Source organism: Elgaria multicarinata, chromosome 1 (assembly GCF_023053635.1).
Source record: "Elgaria multicarinata webbii isolate HBS135686 ecotype San Diego chromosome 1, rElgMul1.1.pri, whole genome shotgun sequence".
NCBI classification, from domain to species: Eukaryota; Metazoa; Chordata; class Lepidosauria; order Squamata; family Anguidae; genus Elgaria; species Elgaria multicarinata.
The window spans coordinates 210,486,609-210,502,343 of record NC_086171.1 but is presented as its reverse complement, the minus strand read 5'-3'; the positions used below and the strand labels follow the sequence as shown (position 1 = coordinate 210,502,343).

The 15,735-nt window shown below is 43.5% G+C and overlaps 1 protein-coding gene and 1 non-coding gene across 2 annotated transcripts in view; both read left to right on the top strand.

The window, feature by feature from the left end:
• LOC134413101 (peroxidasin homolog) overlaps positions 1-15,735 on the top strand; it is a 79,841-nt gene that overhangs the window by 4,493 nt on the left and 59,613 nt on the right. Inside the window, exon 2 of the mRNA XM_063147205.1 lies at positions 14,550-14,621. Coding sequence (XP_063003275.1) covers positions 14,550-14,621 — 72 coding nt within the window. The remainder of the gene's footprint in view (positions 1-14,549; positions 14,622-15,735) is intronic.
• On the top strand, positions 10,382-10,497 carry LOC134413465 (U5 spliceosomal RNA). Its single transcript, XR_010026478.1, has one exon. It is a non-coding gene; the product is annotated as a U5 spliceosomal RNA (small nuclear RNA).

Genomic DNA, 15,735 nt, shown 5'->3' with positions numbered 1-15,735 from the left:
AATTTTAAAACCTCAATTTTAAAAAAATTTCTAAAAAATCAATGGATGAACGGATCTGTTTCAAATTTGGTATGACTAAAACCCTTCCTAAGAGCTACCATTGTGCCAAGTTTCATGGCTTTATCTTAAAAAATGACAGAGTTATAAGCATTTTTGTTAATTCCCATTAGAGCTGCTCTTTGGAAAAAATCCGGATTTCCCCTCCCCCTCCCGGATTTGCCATCAAAAACCCGGGCAAATCCGGTCATATGGTCACCCTACTTTCTGGTAGAGGTTGCTTGACAGTCAAGTCATTGTGGAAAACATAGAAAGTGTGCAATCCCCTGTCCTCTGTTCTGGTAACACACACACACACACTTTTGACTTGGATTACTTTTTTTATCTGGACATTTCTGGGACACCTTGGACTCTGGGAGAGCTGCCCTCTAACATACATCTCGGTTTGCAGGATCTCTGATTTGGACAGGTAGCTGTAATATTCCTTTCCCCTTAAGGTTTGGACTATGCTGCTATATAGCTGGAAGCTTTAAGAATTGCATTTAACTCATTTGGACTGGTGAGAATTTAAGTAGTGCTAAGTAACAATCCAAATTGCCTGCTAGTTTGGCCTACAATATAGCTTTCCTAATAACAGTGTGTGTGTTTTTATAGGCCTCAGCAAGAGTTGAACTGTAGTTTACTTTGCCTGATATATTATTTGCATGTAACAGTGAAACCACTTCGTGGTTCATGATTGTAATTTTAATAAATAATAATAATACATTTATTTCTTACCCACCTCTCCATTTTGATCGAGGCAGGGAACAACAGCAAATATAAAATACATAAAACACTGATTAAAAATATAGTATACATTTTTAAAACTTCATAAAAAACATCCTAAAAACATCCTAAAAAGCATCCTAATGATTTCCTCTGTAATCATTACATGTTTCACATTTTAGTTCTGCGTGTGATGCTCTTTTGCATTTGCTTTTCTCTGTAAAACATGCACGTCTTAAAACACACAGAGACACCTCCGGCACTCATTTTAAATTGTTCCTGAGCCAGTTATGATTATTTAATATTTCATAGCCACCATTCAAGACTGTAGTCTTCCCCTTGACTTATTTATTCATTTGTGGTATTGATATACCGCTGAATATATTATCATTACATTCCATGCTTATCCCTCCCCATTCCTGCCTCTTGTGGCTGGAAAAAGTTCAGGTCCTGGCTTCCATATCTAAATAAAGCCGTTCATCCTTGATAATGAAATCCGCCCCACTTCATCCCAACTTCAGAAAGCGGTGTGAAAGGAGTGGGGGGGGGGGGGGTGGACCAAAAGGACAGATAAGTCAGCTCCGAAAATATGTGATGGATGATAGCGATCCTCTTTTGGCTGCGGCCTGCTCTCCTGGAGCACAGCAGCCCAGATGTCATCTGGTGGGATGGAGCCAATGGCTCGGAAAAAGCAACAGCTGTGGACCATTTGTTCAGCAACGTTGGGACCAAAAAGGACTTTTGGCGGTTTCTTCTGCGGTGCAGTTTTGAAGTTTAGCTTTTTAGAAATATGGCAAGGAGCAAAGCAGAGGAGGGGAAATCTTCCCGAAACTCGGAGTGGCGGCTCTTGTGTGTCCTGTAATTTGTTCTCTCGTATGTTATATATGGAAATAGATTATACATGCCTCTGCAACACCTATGTGTGATCATTATTCCATGCAGAATAATGTGCACAGAAACCTGATTTACTGTTAGGCAGGATCTACATTACTGCTTTAAAATGGTTTATATAACAGTAGTGACAACTGTTGAGGCCCAGGACACACTCCATATACAGTTTTCAAAACGTTTTCAAAGTGTTATATCCTGCTTGGTGTAGATCTGCCCCTAGTTGTGTATCATGTTCTTCCTCCAATGAGAAGAAGGCAATGCATATGGTTCTTGCATCCTTGCGACAATCCTGGGATGCAGACTAGGCTGAGATATAGCGAGTGGTCCAAGGTAATCCAGTGAATGTCATGACTGAGCAGGGATTTGAACCTGGGACTCCCCAGTTTTAGTCCAACACTCTAAACACTATTGTGCAATCTTCTTCCCAGCCACCTACACATCTTTATTTTATTTATTTATTTTGAGAATATATGAATCTAAGGAGAGAACAGAAGAGTGCTTCATCACCCATGGCTGAAACTTACTGGATTGCTTTTTTTATTATTATTTATGAAAACATTTTAAATTGCCCTTCGTTTTAATTGTACATGCATAATTAAAATAATATGCAATGCAATAAAAACGCTCGAAAAAACATCATCACCATCATCAAAATCCAAGCCAACAGCAAATACTATACAATAGAACCAATCAACCAATTAAAAAAACTGGACAAAAAAAAAGGTTTTGAGCTGAAGCCAAAACAATTGCCCTGTTGGCACCTCTGGGGACAGGGGAGGGGATCCAGAATTCTGGTGCCACCACCGAGAAGGCTCTCTCCATCATTGACACCACAATTCAAGAAGGATGCAGACAAGCTGGAGCAAGTTCAGAGGAGGGCAACCAGGATGATCAGGGGTCTGGAAACAAAGCCCTATGAAGAGACACTGAAACAACTGGGCATGTTTAGCCTGGAGAAGAGAAGATTGAGGGGAGACATGATAGCACTCTTCAAAGGTTGTCACACAGAGGAGGGCCAGGATCTCTTCTCAATCCTCCCAGAGTGCAGGACACGGAATAACGGGCTCAAGTTACAGGAAGCCAGATTCCGGCTGGATATCAGGAAAAACTTGCTGACTGTTAGAGCAGTACGACAATGGAATCAGTTACCTAGGGAGGTTGTGGGCTCTCCCACACTAGAGGCCTTCAAGAGGCAGCTTGACAACCATCTGTCAGGGATGCTTTAGGGTGGATTCCTGCATTGAGCAGGGGGTTGAACTCAATGGCCTTGTAGGCCCCTTCCAACTCTGCTATTCTATGATTCTATGACATAAAATGTACCTAAGGTATTTGGAGAAGAGCCTCTCCAAGATGACCCCAGGATCTATGCCAGCCTTCTCCAGCCTAGAGGCTTCCAGATGTGTTGGACTACAACTCCCATTACCCCCAGCCATGCTGGCTGGGGATGAAGGGATTTGTAGTCCAACATATCTGAGGTCCCCAGGCTGGGGAAGGCTGATCTGTATTCTCTTGTTACCCCTTTCTAAGTTTTGGTCGCATTCTGTTAATTTATAAGTGACTTGAGTCCTATAGCTGCCTCCCATTTATAGCTAGCCAGAGAGGAGATAGATATTAGATATTCTAGCGATTGGTGTGGGGGGAACAGATGGTGTTTTCTTTTCTTTTTTTGTTATAATTTTTATTAACACAAATTAAAATATATCAACATCACATTAAAACAATCAATCAAAAAGAAAAAGAGGGGGGTAAAGGGGGAAAAAAGAAAAAAAATACATAGATTTGATCAACTGTTAACATTTGTAATTTATCATTATTCATAATCAAACAATACAATTGCTCCCGTTCACCCTTTGGGATCTATTCCTGCTTCCAAAATCTCATTAGTTCTTCTGGTGGTGGTTTTCCACTTCCCTTAGAGAACACATATACCAGGAACTGTTTCCAAATTCCCTCAAATTCACTCGTATTTGTTATGCCTCTTCTTACTTTTATATTACATGTCAATTTATCATTAATGGCAATATCCCAAATTTCCTTATACCATTCTTCAATACAATAATCTCCTTGAACCTTCCAGTTCCTAGATATAATTAATCTCGCTGCTGTCAGCAAATTTATCAATTCTTTAATTTCTTTATTACACTTTAAATCTCCATATAATGATAGTAATGCCACACTAGGTGTCTCATCCATCATTTTTCCAACAATTTCTTTTATCTCATTAAACACCATTTTCCACAATTTTTGTACATATTCGCATTCCCACCACATATGTAAATACGTTCCTTTTCCCCCACAACCTCTCCAACAATTTGCTGAGTACCACTTATTTATCTTATTTAATCTCACTGGGGTTAGATACCACCTCCATATAGTTTTATAATAATTTTCTTTAATTCTCACCGACATGTTTCTCAACACTCTTTGTCTCCATATTCCCTCCCAACTCTGTTGCCCTATCTGTACCATCAAATCTGTTTCCCAAACCAACAGATGGTGTTTTCGAAAGTGCAAAAATCTTTTCTGATAAACCGGGTTCCTCCTTTCAGTATAGATTTCTTGTTAACTGTTGAGCATTAATATCACCAGTTAACAAAACTTACCTTTTACTTTCACCAAACCCATTATGAATAAGATTTATGTCATTTCAATAGGTCGTTCAATATAGGGCAGGCATTACTGTTTGCCTTTCCTTGTAATTGTTTGAGTGGTGTACTTCTGTACTTCGTTTCCATAGCATCTTATGCTTGCATCGAAAAACCCTGATAAAGTTAAGAACATAAGAAGAGCCACACTGGATCAGACCAAGGGTCCATCTAGTCCAGCATTCTGTTCACACAGTGGCCGACCAGCTGTCAACCAGGGAACCACAAGCAGGACATGAGTGCAACAGCACCCTCCCACCCATGTTCCCCAGCAACTGGTATATATACTGGAGGTAGCAGATAACCATCAGGACTAGTAGCCATGGAGAGCCTTCTCCTCCTGGAATTGATCCAACCCCTTTTTGAAGCCATCCAAATTGGTGGTCATCACTACATCTTGTGGTTGTGAATGCCATAGTTTGACTATGCGCTGAGTGAAGAAGTGCTTCCTCTTGTCTAATTTTTGTGAACCGCCCAGAGAGCTCCGGCTATTGGGCGGTATAGAAATGTAATAAATAAATAAATAAATATCTGTCCTGAATCTCCCACCAATCAGCTTCATGGGAGGATGACCCCATTGGGTTCTAGTATTACGGGAGAGGGAGAAAAATATTATTTGTGGGGAGAGAGGAGGCAAATATATACTACACATTTCTATTAGTTTTCACAATTGTCATGGTCACAACCTCCCCCCAACGGTTTGGCAGGGATGCTGAAAATGTTCAGTTATATAGGTTCTTGAAATTATTCTTCTCTTCTGTGGCCTATCTTGATCTTTATCCACAGCCGAGGGCAATACCTCTGCTTTATGTGGCAAACAGAACCTAAGAAGAGCCCTGATGCTGGATCAGACCAAGGGTCCATCTAGTCCAGCACTCTGTTCACATAGTGGCCAACCAGCCATCGGCCAAGGGTGAACAAGCAGGCCATGGTGCAACAACACCCTCCCACCCATGTTCCCCAGCAACTGGTGCATGCAGGCTTACTGCCTCGAATACTGGAGATAGCACACAACCATCAGGGCTAGTAGCCATTGATAGCCTTCTCCTCCAGGAATTTATCCAACCCCCTTTTAAAGCCATCCAAATTGGTAGCCATCACAACATCTTGTGGTAGTGAGTTCCATCATTTAACTATGCGCTGTGTGAAGAAGTCCTTCCTTTTATTTGTCTGGATCTCCCACCTATCAGCTTCATTGGATAACCCCATTGGGTTCTAGTATTTTGAGAGAAGCAGCAAGAACTGTTCTTTGTTTATAGGATTTACGTTCCACCATTCAAAACTTTCCCAGGGTGGCTTACCCAAAGTGTCTCACAATATGATCCAAACAAACATATCTATGAATTCTCATTGGCCACTTCCCAGCTGTAGAAATGGCTTCCTGTGAAGGTCCAACAGACCGTGACCCAGAAACTGTTTCACACATGACCTGGAAGGCCACAAACGAAAGTGCACACATGACTTTTACATCTCTTTCCAGGCTCCTGGGTTCCCATGAAGGAGGGGAATTTGTGCAATATCCCCTTTGGTTACCATCTTATTGATTTGTAATCTGCTTTGAAGCCAAGGTTGGCTCCCAAAGCAGCTTAGTATTGTGATCCACAAAGATCACAATACTGCTTTAGGGATACCTGTGGAAGAATTTATGGCAGTCTTTTCTGGGCCAGAGAAAGGAGGCAGCAGGAGCCACAGATGAATTCAGGGTTTGGCGGCTGATGGTATTTATTTATTTATTTATTTATTACATTTTTATACCGCCCAATAGCCAAAGCTCTCTGGGCAGTTCACAAAAAGATGTCATGCCGGCCTGCAGAAAGAGCTGGTGGATCCAGTGTCAGTGGGGGAGTAAATCCACTCCGGCTTTTAGTCAAAACCAGTCAGAACTTTAAAGGAGCTATCGAAGGTGCACCTTGGAGAGCTCCTTTAGAGTTCTGACTGAAACCCGGAGCGGATTCACCGTCCCTCTGACATCGGAGCCACCAGCCTCCACTAGCCCCTTCCTGTGATCATTCAGTCTAAAAACAACCCTCCTGGGTGAATCCTTTTTAGTCCCATTTTACAGATAGGGAATTGAGGCTGTGTGATTGCAGCCAGACTGCCCACAATGACGCTCACCCAACCTTCTCGGTTGGATCTCACTGTGACCAAACGTCTCCTCCGTTTTCATAACCTTTGTTTGGTCTTGCTTTATTACCACAAAGTACAGAAAAGTTTTTACTTTGAAATAATCCATTCACGGTTGTGGAATCAGAGCTTCAAATCTGGCAGTGAGCCTTCTTACAAGATCTGGGCCCTTGTTTGGCTCAGACAGGCATTTTAATTAAAATCAGGTTTCTCTCCTGTTGTTCAACCTGAGCATTAAACAAACCAGATATAAGGGGGCAGAAGAGGGAGAGGAAGGCAGTTCGCATCGCTTAGGAAGTCTTTCACATATTTACTTATTTGCGTTCAGCGTTCGCCCTGGCCAGCCCCAGGAGGTTCAGGCTTGCAACACCTTACAATGAGACTGATGTAAGACTGAGCCTGTTCTGTCTGTCACAGCGGGCTCGTTCGCACATCATGGTGACTGCCAAATCATGAGATCATTAATCAACTCACAATTTGCCAGGGACTCACAGAGAATGTGGATTTTTCATGAGCTGTTTCCAGTTTGGAGAACAGTCTACCCCATTGGGAGTTTTTGTGTGTGACGTGCAAACCTGTGCACTCCCAAAAGCAAATCGCAGATTAACTCTGGGTTGTTTAACCCATAAAGAACTGAGATTGTCCAGTTAATTAACTCAGATTTGCCACCATGACATGCAAAGTGGGTCAGTGCAACAGAGAAATAGAACCCAGGGCAGGGCTATGCAGTTAAGGCTGGTTTGGTTCTCAACGGCTCCCATTCAGTACTATTGGATCAAGGAAATGCGCTGTAATTTGAACATAGTTGGGAGGGGGCAAACCCAATGTTACCTGCAACATACTTCTTTCTTTACAATGGAATGGCTACCATTCATTCCAATGGGGAACGTGATATGGTTAGGGTGACCATATGAAAAGGAGGACAGGGCTCCTGCATCTTTAACAGTTGCATAGAAAAGGGAATTTCAGCAGGTGTCATTTGTATATATGGAGAACGTGGTGAAATCTCCTCTTCATCACAGCAGTTAAAGATGCAGGAGCTATACTAGAGTGACCAGATTTAAAAGAGGGCAGCTTTAACTGTTGTGATGAAGAGGAAATTCCACCAGGTTCTCCATATATACAAATGACACCTGCTGAAATTCCCTTTTCTATGCAACTGTTAAAGATGCAGGAGCCCTGTCCTCCTTTTCATAGGGTCACCCTAGATATGGTGGACTGGAGGACCATGTGACTGTGGGGATGAAAGATGCCCATCACCCCCGATTCTGGCTAGCCTGGCCATCACAGACAGGTTTGCTGTCAATAGGCCTCCACTTCCTGAAGACAGTTTTCCCCAAAACAGGAGCAGCATTCAGAAGGCGAAAGGCAAGCACAAAGCAGATCAATTAGCCACATAGCCAGTTCCTGGGCCCACAGGTGGGTTTCAGCTTTGCTGCGAAAGCTTGGGCGGCAAAAGGGTCCAACCCCAGCCCTCGAAAAAGGTGCATGCCTGCGAGTGCAGTATGATCTTTGCATGGCTCCCCATAGCCTGTCACCCCAGTGATTCTTCTCCCATCCTGCCTCATTTCTAGTACCAGAGCTTCTGTGTGGCAGGGCATGCATTGCATAGCCATCTCTTAATGAAATCCAACAGAATGAAATTTAATAGAGGTAAATGCCAAGTTCTACACCTAGGAAAAAGAAACCCAATGCACAGTTACAAGATGGGGGATACTTGGCTCAGCAACACTACAAGCGAGAAGGATCTTGGAATTGTTGTAGATCACAAGCTGAATATGAGCCAAGAGTGTGATGTGGCTGCAAGAAAAGCAAATGCTATTTTGGACTGCATTAATAGAAGTATAGTTTCTAAATCAGGCGAGGTACTGGTTCCCCTCTATTCAGCACTGGTTAGGCCTCATCTTGACTACTGTATCCAGTTCTGGGCACCACACTTCAGGAAGGATGGAGACAAGCTGGAGCGTGTTCACAGGAGGGCAATGAGGATGATCAGGGGTCTGGAAACAAAGCCCCATGAGGAGAGACTGAAAGAACTGGGCATGTTTAGCCTGGAGAAGAGAAGATTGAGGGGAGACATGATAGCACTCTTCAAATACTTGAAAAGTTGTGACACAGAGAAGGGCCAGAATCTCTTCTCGATCATCCCAGAGTGCAGGACACGGAATAATGGGCTCAAGTTACAGGAAGCCAGATTCTGGGTGGACATCAGGAAAAACTTCCTAACTGTTAGAGCAGTACGACAATGGAACCAGTTACTTAGGGAGGTCATGGGCTCTCCCATACTAGAGGCCTTCAAGAGGCAGCTGGACAGCCATCTGTCAGGGATGCTTTAAGGTGGATTCTTGCAATGAGCAGGGGGTTGGACTCGATGGCCTTAAGAAGCCCCTTCCAAATCTATAGTTCTATGATTCCCTGTGTTTTCTCAAAGGCGATGCCTTTCACAATTTTCGTGCTGTGCAAGAAAAAGACAAAAGCAGGTAGTAACTCCAGCTCCTCTTTTGTATGGTGTGGAGTGAGAATAGCGTACCTGCTTCGGCTACTGGGGGAGAATAGGAATGAAATTATTTAAATAAATAGTAGTATGCACAGTGCATCCCTTTGCAACCACAAGCCAATGCTAGTTAAGATTAAAGATTATCCAGGTCAAAGGTGCAGAGGGACTGGGGGCTTCTGACCAGCCCAATTTCTACATGCCCCCTTCCATTCACCATGGCGGTTACCACCAACTTCTAAATTGCCCCCTTTCACTGTTGCCTTTAGCAGCCCTTTGATCTGCAGCAACCAGAAGCTTATCCAAAACAATGTATTCAAACTGTGAAAACGTTCACCTGTTGGCTTTTGCATTTCAAATGCCCATTAAAAAGCACACAGCGGGCCAACCCAACGCTAGGGTGACCATATGGAAAGGAGGACAGGGCTCCTGTATCTTTAACAGTTGTGTAGGAGAAGCCCTGCCCTCTTGACCAGGTACAAAAGAGGGCAGGGCTCCTGCAACTGTAACTTGTAATGAGGAGGGACTTCCACCAGGTGCTGCATGCAAATGACACCTGCTGAAATCCCTCTTTCAATACAATTGTTAAAAATACAGGAGCCTTGTCCTCCTTTTCATAGGGTCACCCCACCCAACACCTCAGCTGAGTTCGGACAACACGCTAATCAAGGGTTGTTTCCCATTCTGTTCCTATTACCTCCCCCCACCCCACCCCAGTTGATTAGCGTGTTGTCCGAACTCAGCCCTCCTCTCGCCGCAGGTAACTTGGAAGTCTTGCAGACTACTTTCCCCCAGATACTTTGGACTTCAACTCCCAGCATTCCTGACCCATTAGCCCAAGCGCATGCGCTCACACTTCCGGAATTGAGTGCTGCAATATAGTGCGTGGCCTATAGAGGGCGCAGGACTGAAAACACCCCACCCACCTCCCTCCGCCCAGGCTGCTTATCATAGAGGGCGTAAGCCCACTGCAATCTTTATCTACACTTCCGGTATTAAAGTGAACTGTTTGCAACCCTATTGAGAGTGGAAGGCAGATCGGCCCGTAGAGGTCATAAAGTCTCCCTATGTGAAGGGCTTCCACAATAGCGATCTCAAGCAAAAAGCAACAGCTCATCTATAGAGGAATAAAACTGTATCGAATGGCAACCTGAATTGTTAGGGAGGCTCTATATAACTACGGTGTGTTGATCTGTTTCCTTCAACCTTGCATCAGCGGGGAGGCTTCATTTGCATGTGTTGCACCCATGATGCATTGCGTGGAAGTTAGACTCGCTTCCTCCGCGTGTATTTTTTGACATTTCTGGTTAACATTAAGGGTCTGGCTCTGAAATCCCGCAGGGAAACGTTTGACCGCGTGTTCTTTTCCACGCGCTGCAAAGCGTTCCCACTCAAGCCGGAGTGACACCGTAACCTTTCTAATGGTCGCTGCTCTTGTGGCCGTCCTCGTTGAGACGGGAGCTGTATACTCTGGTTTCTCTTCAGATCGTATAAATCTTTCGCCTTTTACTAAAGATTTCCGTGGAGAGGAACATTTATGAGTTTTCAACTAATTTTTTGAGGCCCTGCTTCGGCAGGGCTACTTTTCACTGGTTAAAAAACAGATACAAATTTACATTTATTTCCCATGTTCGCTGCATATGTTATGTTAGAACAAGGATGTATCTCTCAACCTCAGTTCATCAAACTTTCTGGGACAGCCTTCCTCAACCTGGGGCACTCCAGATGTGCTGGACTACAACTCCCAGAATGCCCCAGCCAGCTGGCTGGGGCATTCTGGGAGATGCAGTCCAACACACCTGGAGCGCCCCAGGTTGAGGAAGGCTGCTCTGGGAGTTTGAATACAAAACATCTGGACCACAGCAGCTTGTGGAATTACTAGTACAAATACTCTTTAACCCTTAAAAACAAGAACCCAAACAAAAAAATCTCTTATAGCTCAAAGAACAGCCTTGTTTGATGGTTAGAACTCCCATTGAACACTGATTTTAGTTGCTTTTAATACTCTTGTTTTATGTTTGAAGTAAAAAAAATTATAGTTATTCCATTGCATTTCAATTTTATCCCAATGTGGCTGTCATGACGTGGGGTGTAAAGAACAGGATATAAAGTTGTACTAACAAGAAAAATGCTAAAAATAATTAGTCTGTCTCTCCTAAAGGCCAGAACTAAGTCACTTAGAACTTTAAAAATAAAAAAGCACTTTCAATTTAGTATGTAAAAAAGTCAGGAGCAAGTGCAGATATCAAAAGTACTGGCATAGTATGAACATGTTGTTCTGTACCAGCTGTACTGTTTTGGGGGTAACTGTGGTTTCCAGATCATTTTTAAAGACAGCCCCAGATATAACACATTACAATAACCCAAACAGGACATTACCAGACTATGAATAACTGTCCAGATAGGATTGTAGTTGGCATGTCAGTCTAAAGACAAATTCTGACTTTTCTCCAGGTCAGGCTAACTATTGTTGCTGTTCTTACATATACTTTTAAAGAAAGAATCTGTCCACGATTCTTACTATTTATTATTGCTATTTATTTAAAATGAAGGAGGGGGGGGGAAAACACTATGCAAATCCAATGAAAAAGAAGAGATAGTCTCTAGTGTTGGAAAATAGAAAAAGGGTTTTATTTTTTGCTACGTATGTCTTCAGTCTTTAAAAATTGTATTGTTGTAAAGTCCTTTTACAACAATACAATTTTTAAAGATTGAAGACATACATAGAAAAAAATAAAAATCTTTTTCTATTTTCCAACACTAGAGACTATCTCTAGTTAAGCAATTTACATACGACTTCACAGATCTCTCCCCCGCCACAAAAATAGGGGGGATCTCAAAATGTTGAGAAACCATGAATCGCAACCCCCCTCCCATCCTTTTCTCTTCCATACCTCCTCCCCACCTCTACTTGGCAACCATAACAGAGCATTCCTAAGAAATGCTGAGCCCTTTAACGCTCATTAAGTATTCCATTCTACACCTTTCAGATAGGGGCAAATAAAAAAGCATGAAAAGTTCCACATGGAAGAGAAACTCTGCCAAGTACTCTCACCTTTTGGAACTTCACTCACAGCAAACATTCCATACAAGCCAACACAACAAAAGGGCAACAAATCCCCAAGTTCCACAGCTGGGTGTAGCATTTATGGATGTGCAGCTCATTTGTTGTTGAGTGTTAACCCCAGCTTTGATAAGAGTGGATTTTGCAATATAAATCAGTGTAGCGAGAGAGGCAGCATAGTAATATAGGCAATTAACCTACATATCTTGAGTTCCTTGGCCTGCGGCCTGCTTTGACATCGTTCCAATTTCTTCATTTCCCTTAAGCAAGTCACAGCTTTCAGTGCAGCTGCTCACGTGATCATATGCAGGCAGAAAGGGAAGCGAGACTTTGGGGGTGTGTGGATAAAGCTAATTTGGGAGGAGTTCCAGTGTTGTTTGGGTTGAGAGGAAATTAGGGTGGTATCTGTTGTTTCAGTGCAAGCCACTCAAGTGAAAACGTGTCATGAGGTACTTAAATTCAGAAAGAACCCCAGCTGGGCTCCTGTATCTTTAACAGTTGCATAGAAAGGGGGATTTCAGCAGGTGTCATTGGCATGCGTGCAGCACATAGTGAAATTCCCTCTTCATCATAACAGTTAACGCTGCAGGAGCCCTGCCCTCTTTTGTATCAGGTCACTCTAGTATAGCTCCTGCAACTTTAACTGTTGTGATGAAGAGGGAATTTCAGCAGGTACTCCGTGCATGCCAATGACACTTGCTGAAATTCCCTTTTCTATACAACTGTTAAAGACACAGGAGCCCTGTCCTCCTTTCCATATGGTCACCCTAGACAGAGAGCCTGACACGTGCCAAGAGAGGTGCCGTTGGGCACCATGTGGGAGACCCCCTGCCTTCAAGGCCATCGAGTCCAACCCCCTGCTCAATGCAGGAATCCACCCTAAAGCATCCCTGACAGATGGCTGTCCAGCTGCCTCTTGAAGGCCTCTAGTGTGGGAGAGCCCAAAACCTCCCTAGGTAACTGATTCCATTGTCGTACTGCTCTAACAGTCAAGAAGTTTTTCCTGATATCCAGCCTGAATCTGGCTTCCTGTAACTTGAGCCCATTATTCCATGTCCTGCGCTCTGGGAGGATCGAGAAGAGATCCTGGCCCTCCTCTGTGTGACAACCTTTCAAGTATTTGAAGAGTGCTATCATGTCTCCCCTCCATCTTCTCTTCCCCAGACTAAACATGCTCAGTTCTTTCCATCTCTCCTCACAGGGCTTTGTTTCCAGACCCCTGATCATCCTCACTGCATCCAGTGTTAGTCCTAGTTAGCCTAGACCCATTGAAATGAATGGAACACAGGTTAGACTAACGTGGGATACTTGGCCAGGCTATTGTCATGCCATCACCTTGTCTCACTCATAAAATTTTGCAGGGGTTCTAGGGGATGATGTCTTCCACTTGGACCCCTGCCGTGGTTTCACACCACTTCTCCCTTCTTCTCTCTTGCCGTGCAGGAAATCCATTAAGGAGAAAGATACAGATTAGTAGCACAATGCCTTCAAACTGGTAGTGCTAGGGGCCCTCTGTATGGAAGCACCCTTAGTGAATAAAGCTTAATGCCCAGAGTGAGCCCTTCAAAGGAGATTGCCAGAAGCTGTTGGCTTGCTTTATATGAACACAGGATAAGGCGGCAGCACAAATACTGGCCTGTGTTCAGACAACACACTAAGATCAATGCATTCCATTAACCATTTTGTGGTTAAGCTGCATGGTTTAGCGCAGCGGTTCTCAACCTGTGGGTCGTGACCCCTTTGGGGGTCGAACGACCCTTTCACAGGGGTCGCCAAAGACCATCGGAAAACACATATTTCCGATGGTCTTAGGAACAGAGCTACATAATTTTGCTACATAACAGTAGCAAAATTACAGTTATGAAGTAGCAACGAAAATAATTTTATGGTTGGGCTTCACCACAACATGAGGAACTGTATTAAAAGGACGTGGCATTAGGAAAGTTGAGAACCACTGGTTTAGCGTGTTGTCTGAACCAGGCCACTGTCTCCAGAGAGCATTTTGCCAAATCCTTTGGCTCTTAACATGCTTGGTAAACTTGTTCTTCGTCTACTACCACCATGGATGGCAACCAGGATGATCAGGGGTCTGGAAACAAAGCCCTATGAAGAGAGACTGAAAGAACTGGGCATGTTTAGTCTGGAGAAGAGAAGATTGAGGGGAGACGTGAGAGCACTCTTCAAATACTTAAAAGGTTGTCACACAGAGGAGGGCCAGGATCTCTTCTCGATCCTCCCAGAGTGCAGGACACGGAATAACGGGCTCAAGTTAAAGGAAGCCAGATTCCAGCTGGACATCAGGAAAAACTTCCTGACTATTAGAGCAGTGCAACAATGGAATCAGTTACCTAGGGAGGTCGTGGGCTCTCCCACACTAGAGGCCTTCAAGAGGCAGCTGGACAACCATCTGTCAGGGATGCTTTAGGGTAGATTCCTGCATTGAACAGGGGGTTGGACTCGATGGCCTTGTAGGCCCCTTCCAACTCTGCTATTCTATGACTCTATGATTCTATGATCTTGGAACCCAGGTGTGTCTAGCAGACTGAGAGTTCTCTCTTTTTCTTTTCAGAGATTTGCGCTTCAACCGCATCAGAGACATTCAGCCCAGAGCCTTTCGGAATTTGAAGAACCTCAACACGCTGTAAGTGTTTGTGTACGCTTTGCATTTTGGGGGCACCGCCTTACCCAAAATGGGATTGCAGAAAGGGGGATGCTGCTTTGGATCGTCTTGCGGGCTGCTCGAGCCAAACCTGGCAGGGATATCCCCCTCTGGAGATGGTTTTGTGTGGCTTGGCTGGTGCACAAGAGTAGGTTAAGAAGTGGTGTACAGCATGATTTTCAAGCCAGTTTTCATTTTGGCTCTGACCGTGTAAACAGCATCACCTGCTCCATTGTCTTTGGACAAATTTGAATTTGAGTTGGATCCAAGAGTTTAACGAGCTCATGCACTTGGCTTCAGAACCTGCTGGATCCTATTAACATCCTGCATTTCGAGGTCTTTTCAGGATACGGCACAACTGCGGGTGTAAAAATCCCGTGAGGTGTTTGCTTCTTAGGATGTCTCCATTGCATTCAATCAAGAGAGGGGAATTCAGGCGTAGTTGGGTTGCTGGGATGGGTACAACCTTTAGCCGTCAAATTGTTTAATGAATGGGTTTAAAAACTTTCAGTTGACTAAAAAAGCGCTCTAATCAATTGGCAGCAGATTATTTTGTAAAGGGCTCATTATGTCTGTATAAGAACTTTCAGAAACAGAGGTTGCAGCTGCCATCTTCTCTCTCCTCTTCTAAGATGTTTCCCTCTGCAAGGCATCCAAAGAAGACAGATGTGCTTCCCTAAAGCTTTTAAAACTTGATTTCGTTCTGACTTTATACTGCTAGTTTTACCCTACCGTGTGCCTGTTTGGTGCATTCTCTTCCCCTCCTTATTGTTTTATTATGATTTTATTAGAATGTAAGCCTATGCGGCAGGGTCTTACTATTTACTGTTTTACTCTGTACAGCACCATGTACATTGATGGTGCTATATAAATAAATAAATAATAATAATAATAATCACTACTGTCACCAGTAAATATATATAGTATGCAGATTGAATCAATGGGTTATATCAACTTAAACCCATTCAGTGCATCAACTACGTTGGTGGCAAATGCTATTTTGGGCTGCATTAATAGAAGTATAGCTTCCAAATCATGTAAGGTACTAGTTCCTCTCTATTCGGCCCTGGTTAGGCCTCATCTAGAGTATTGCATC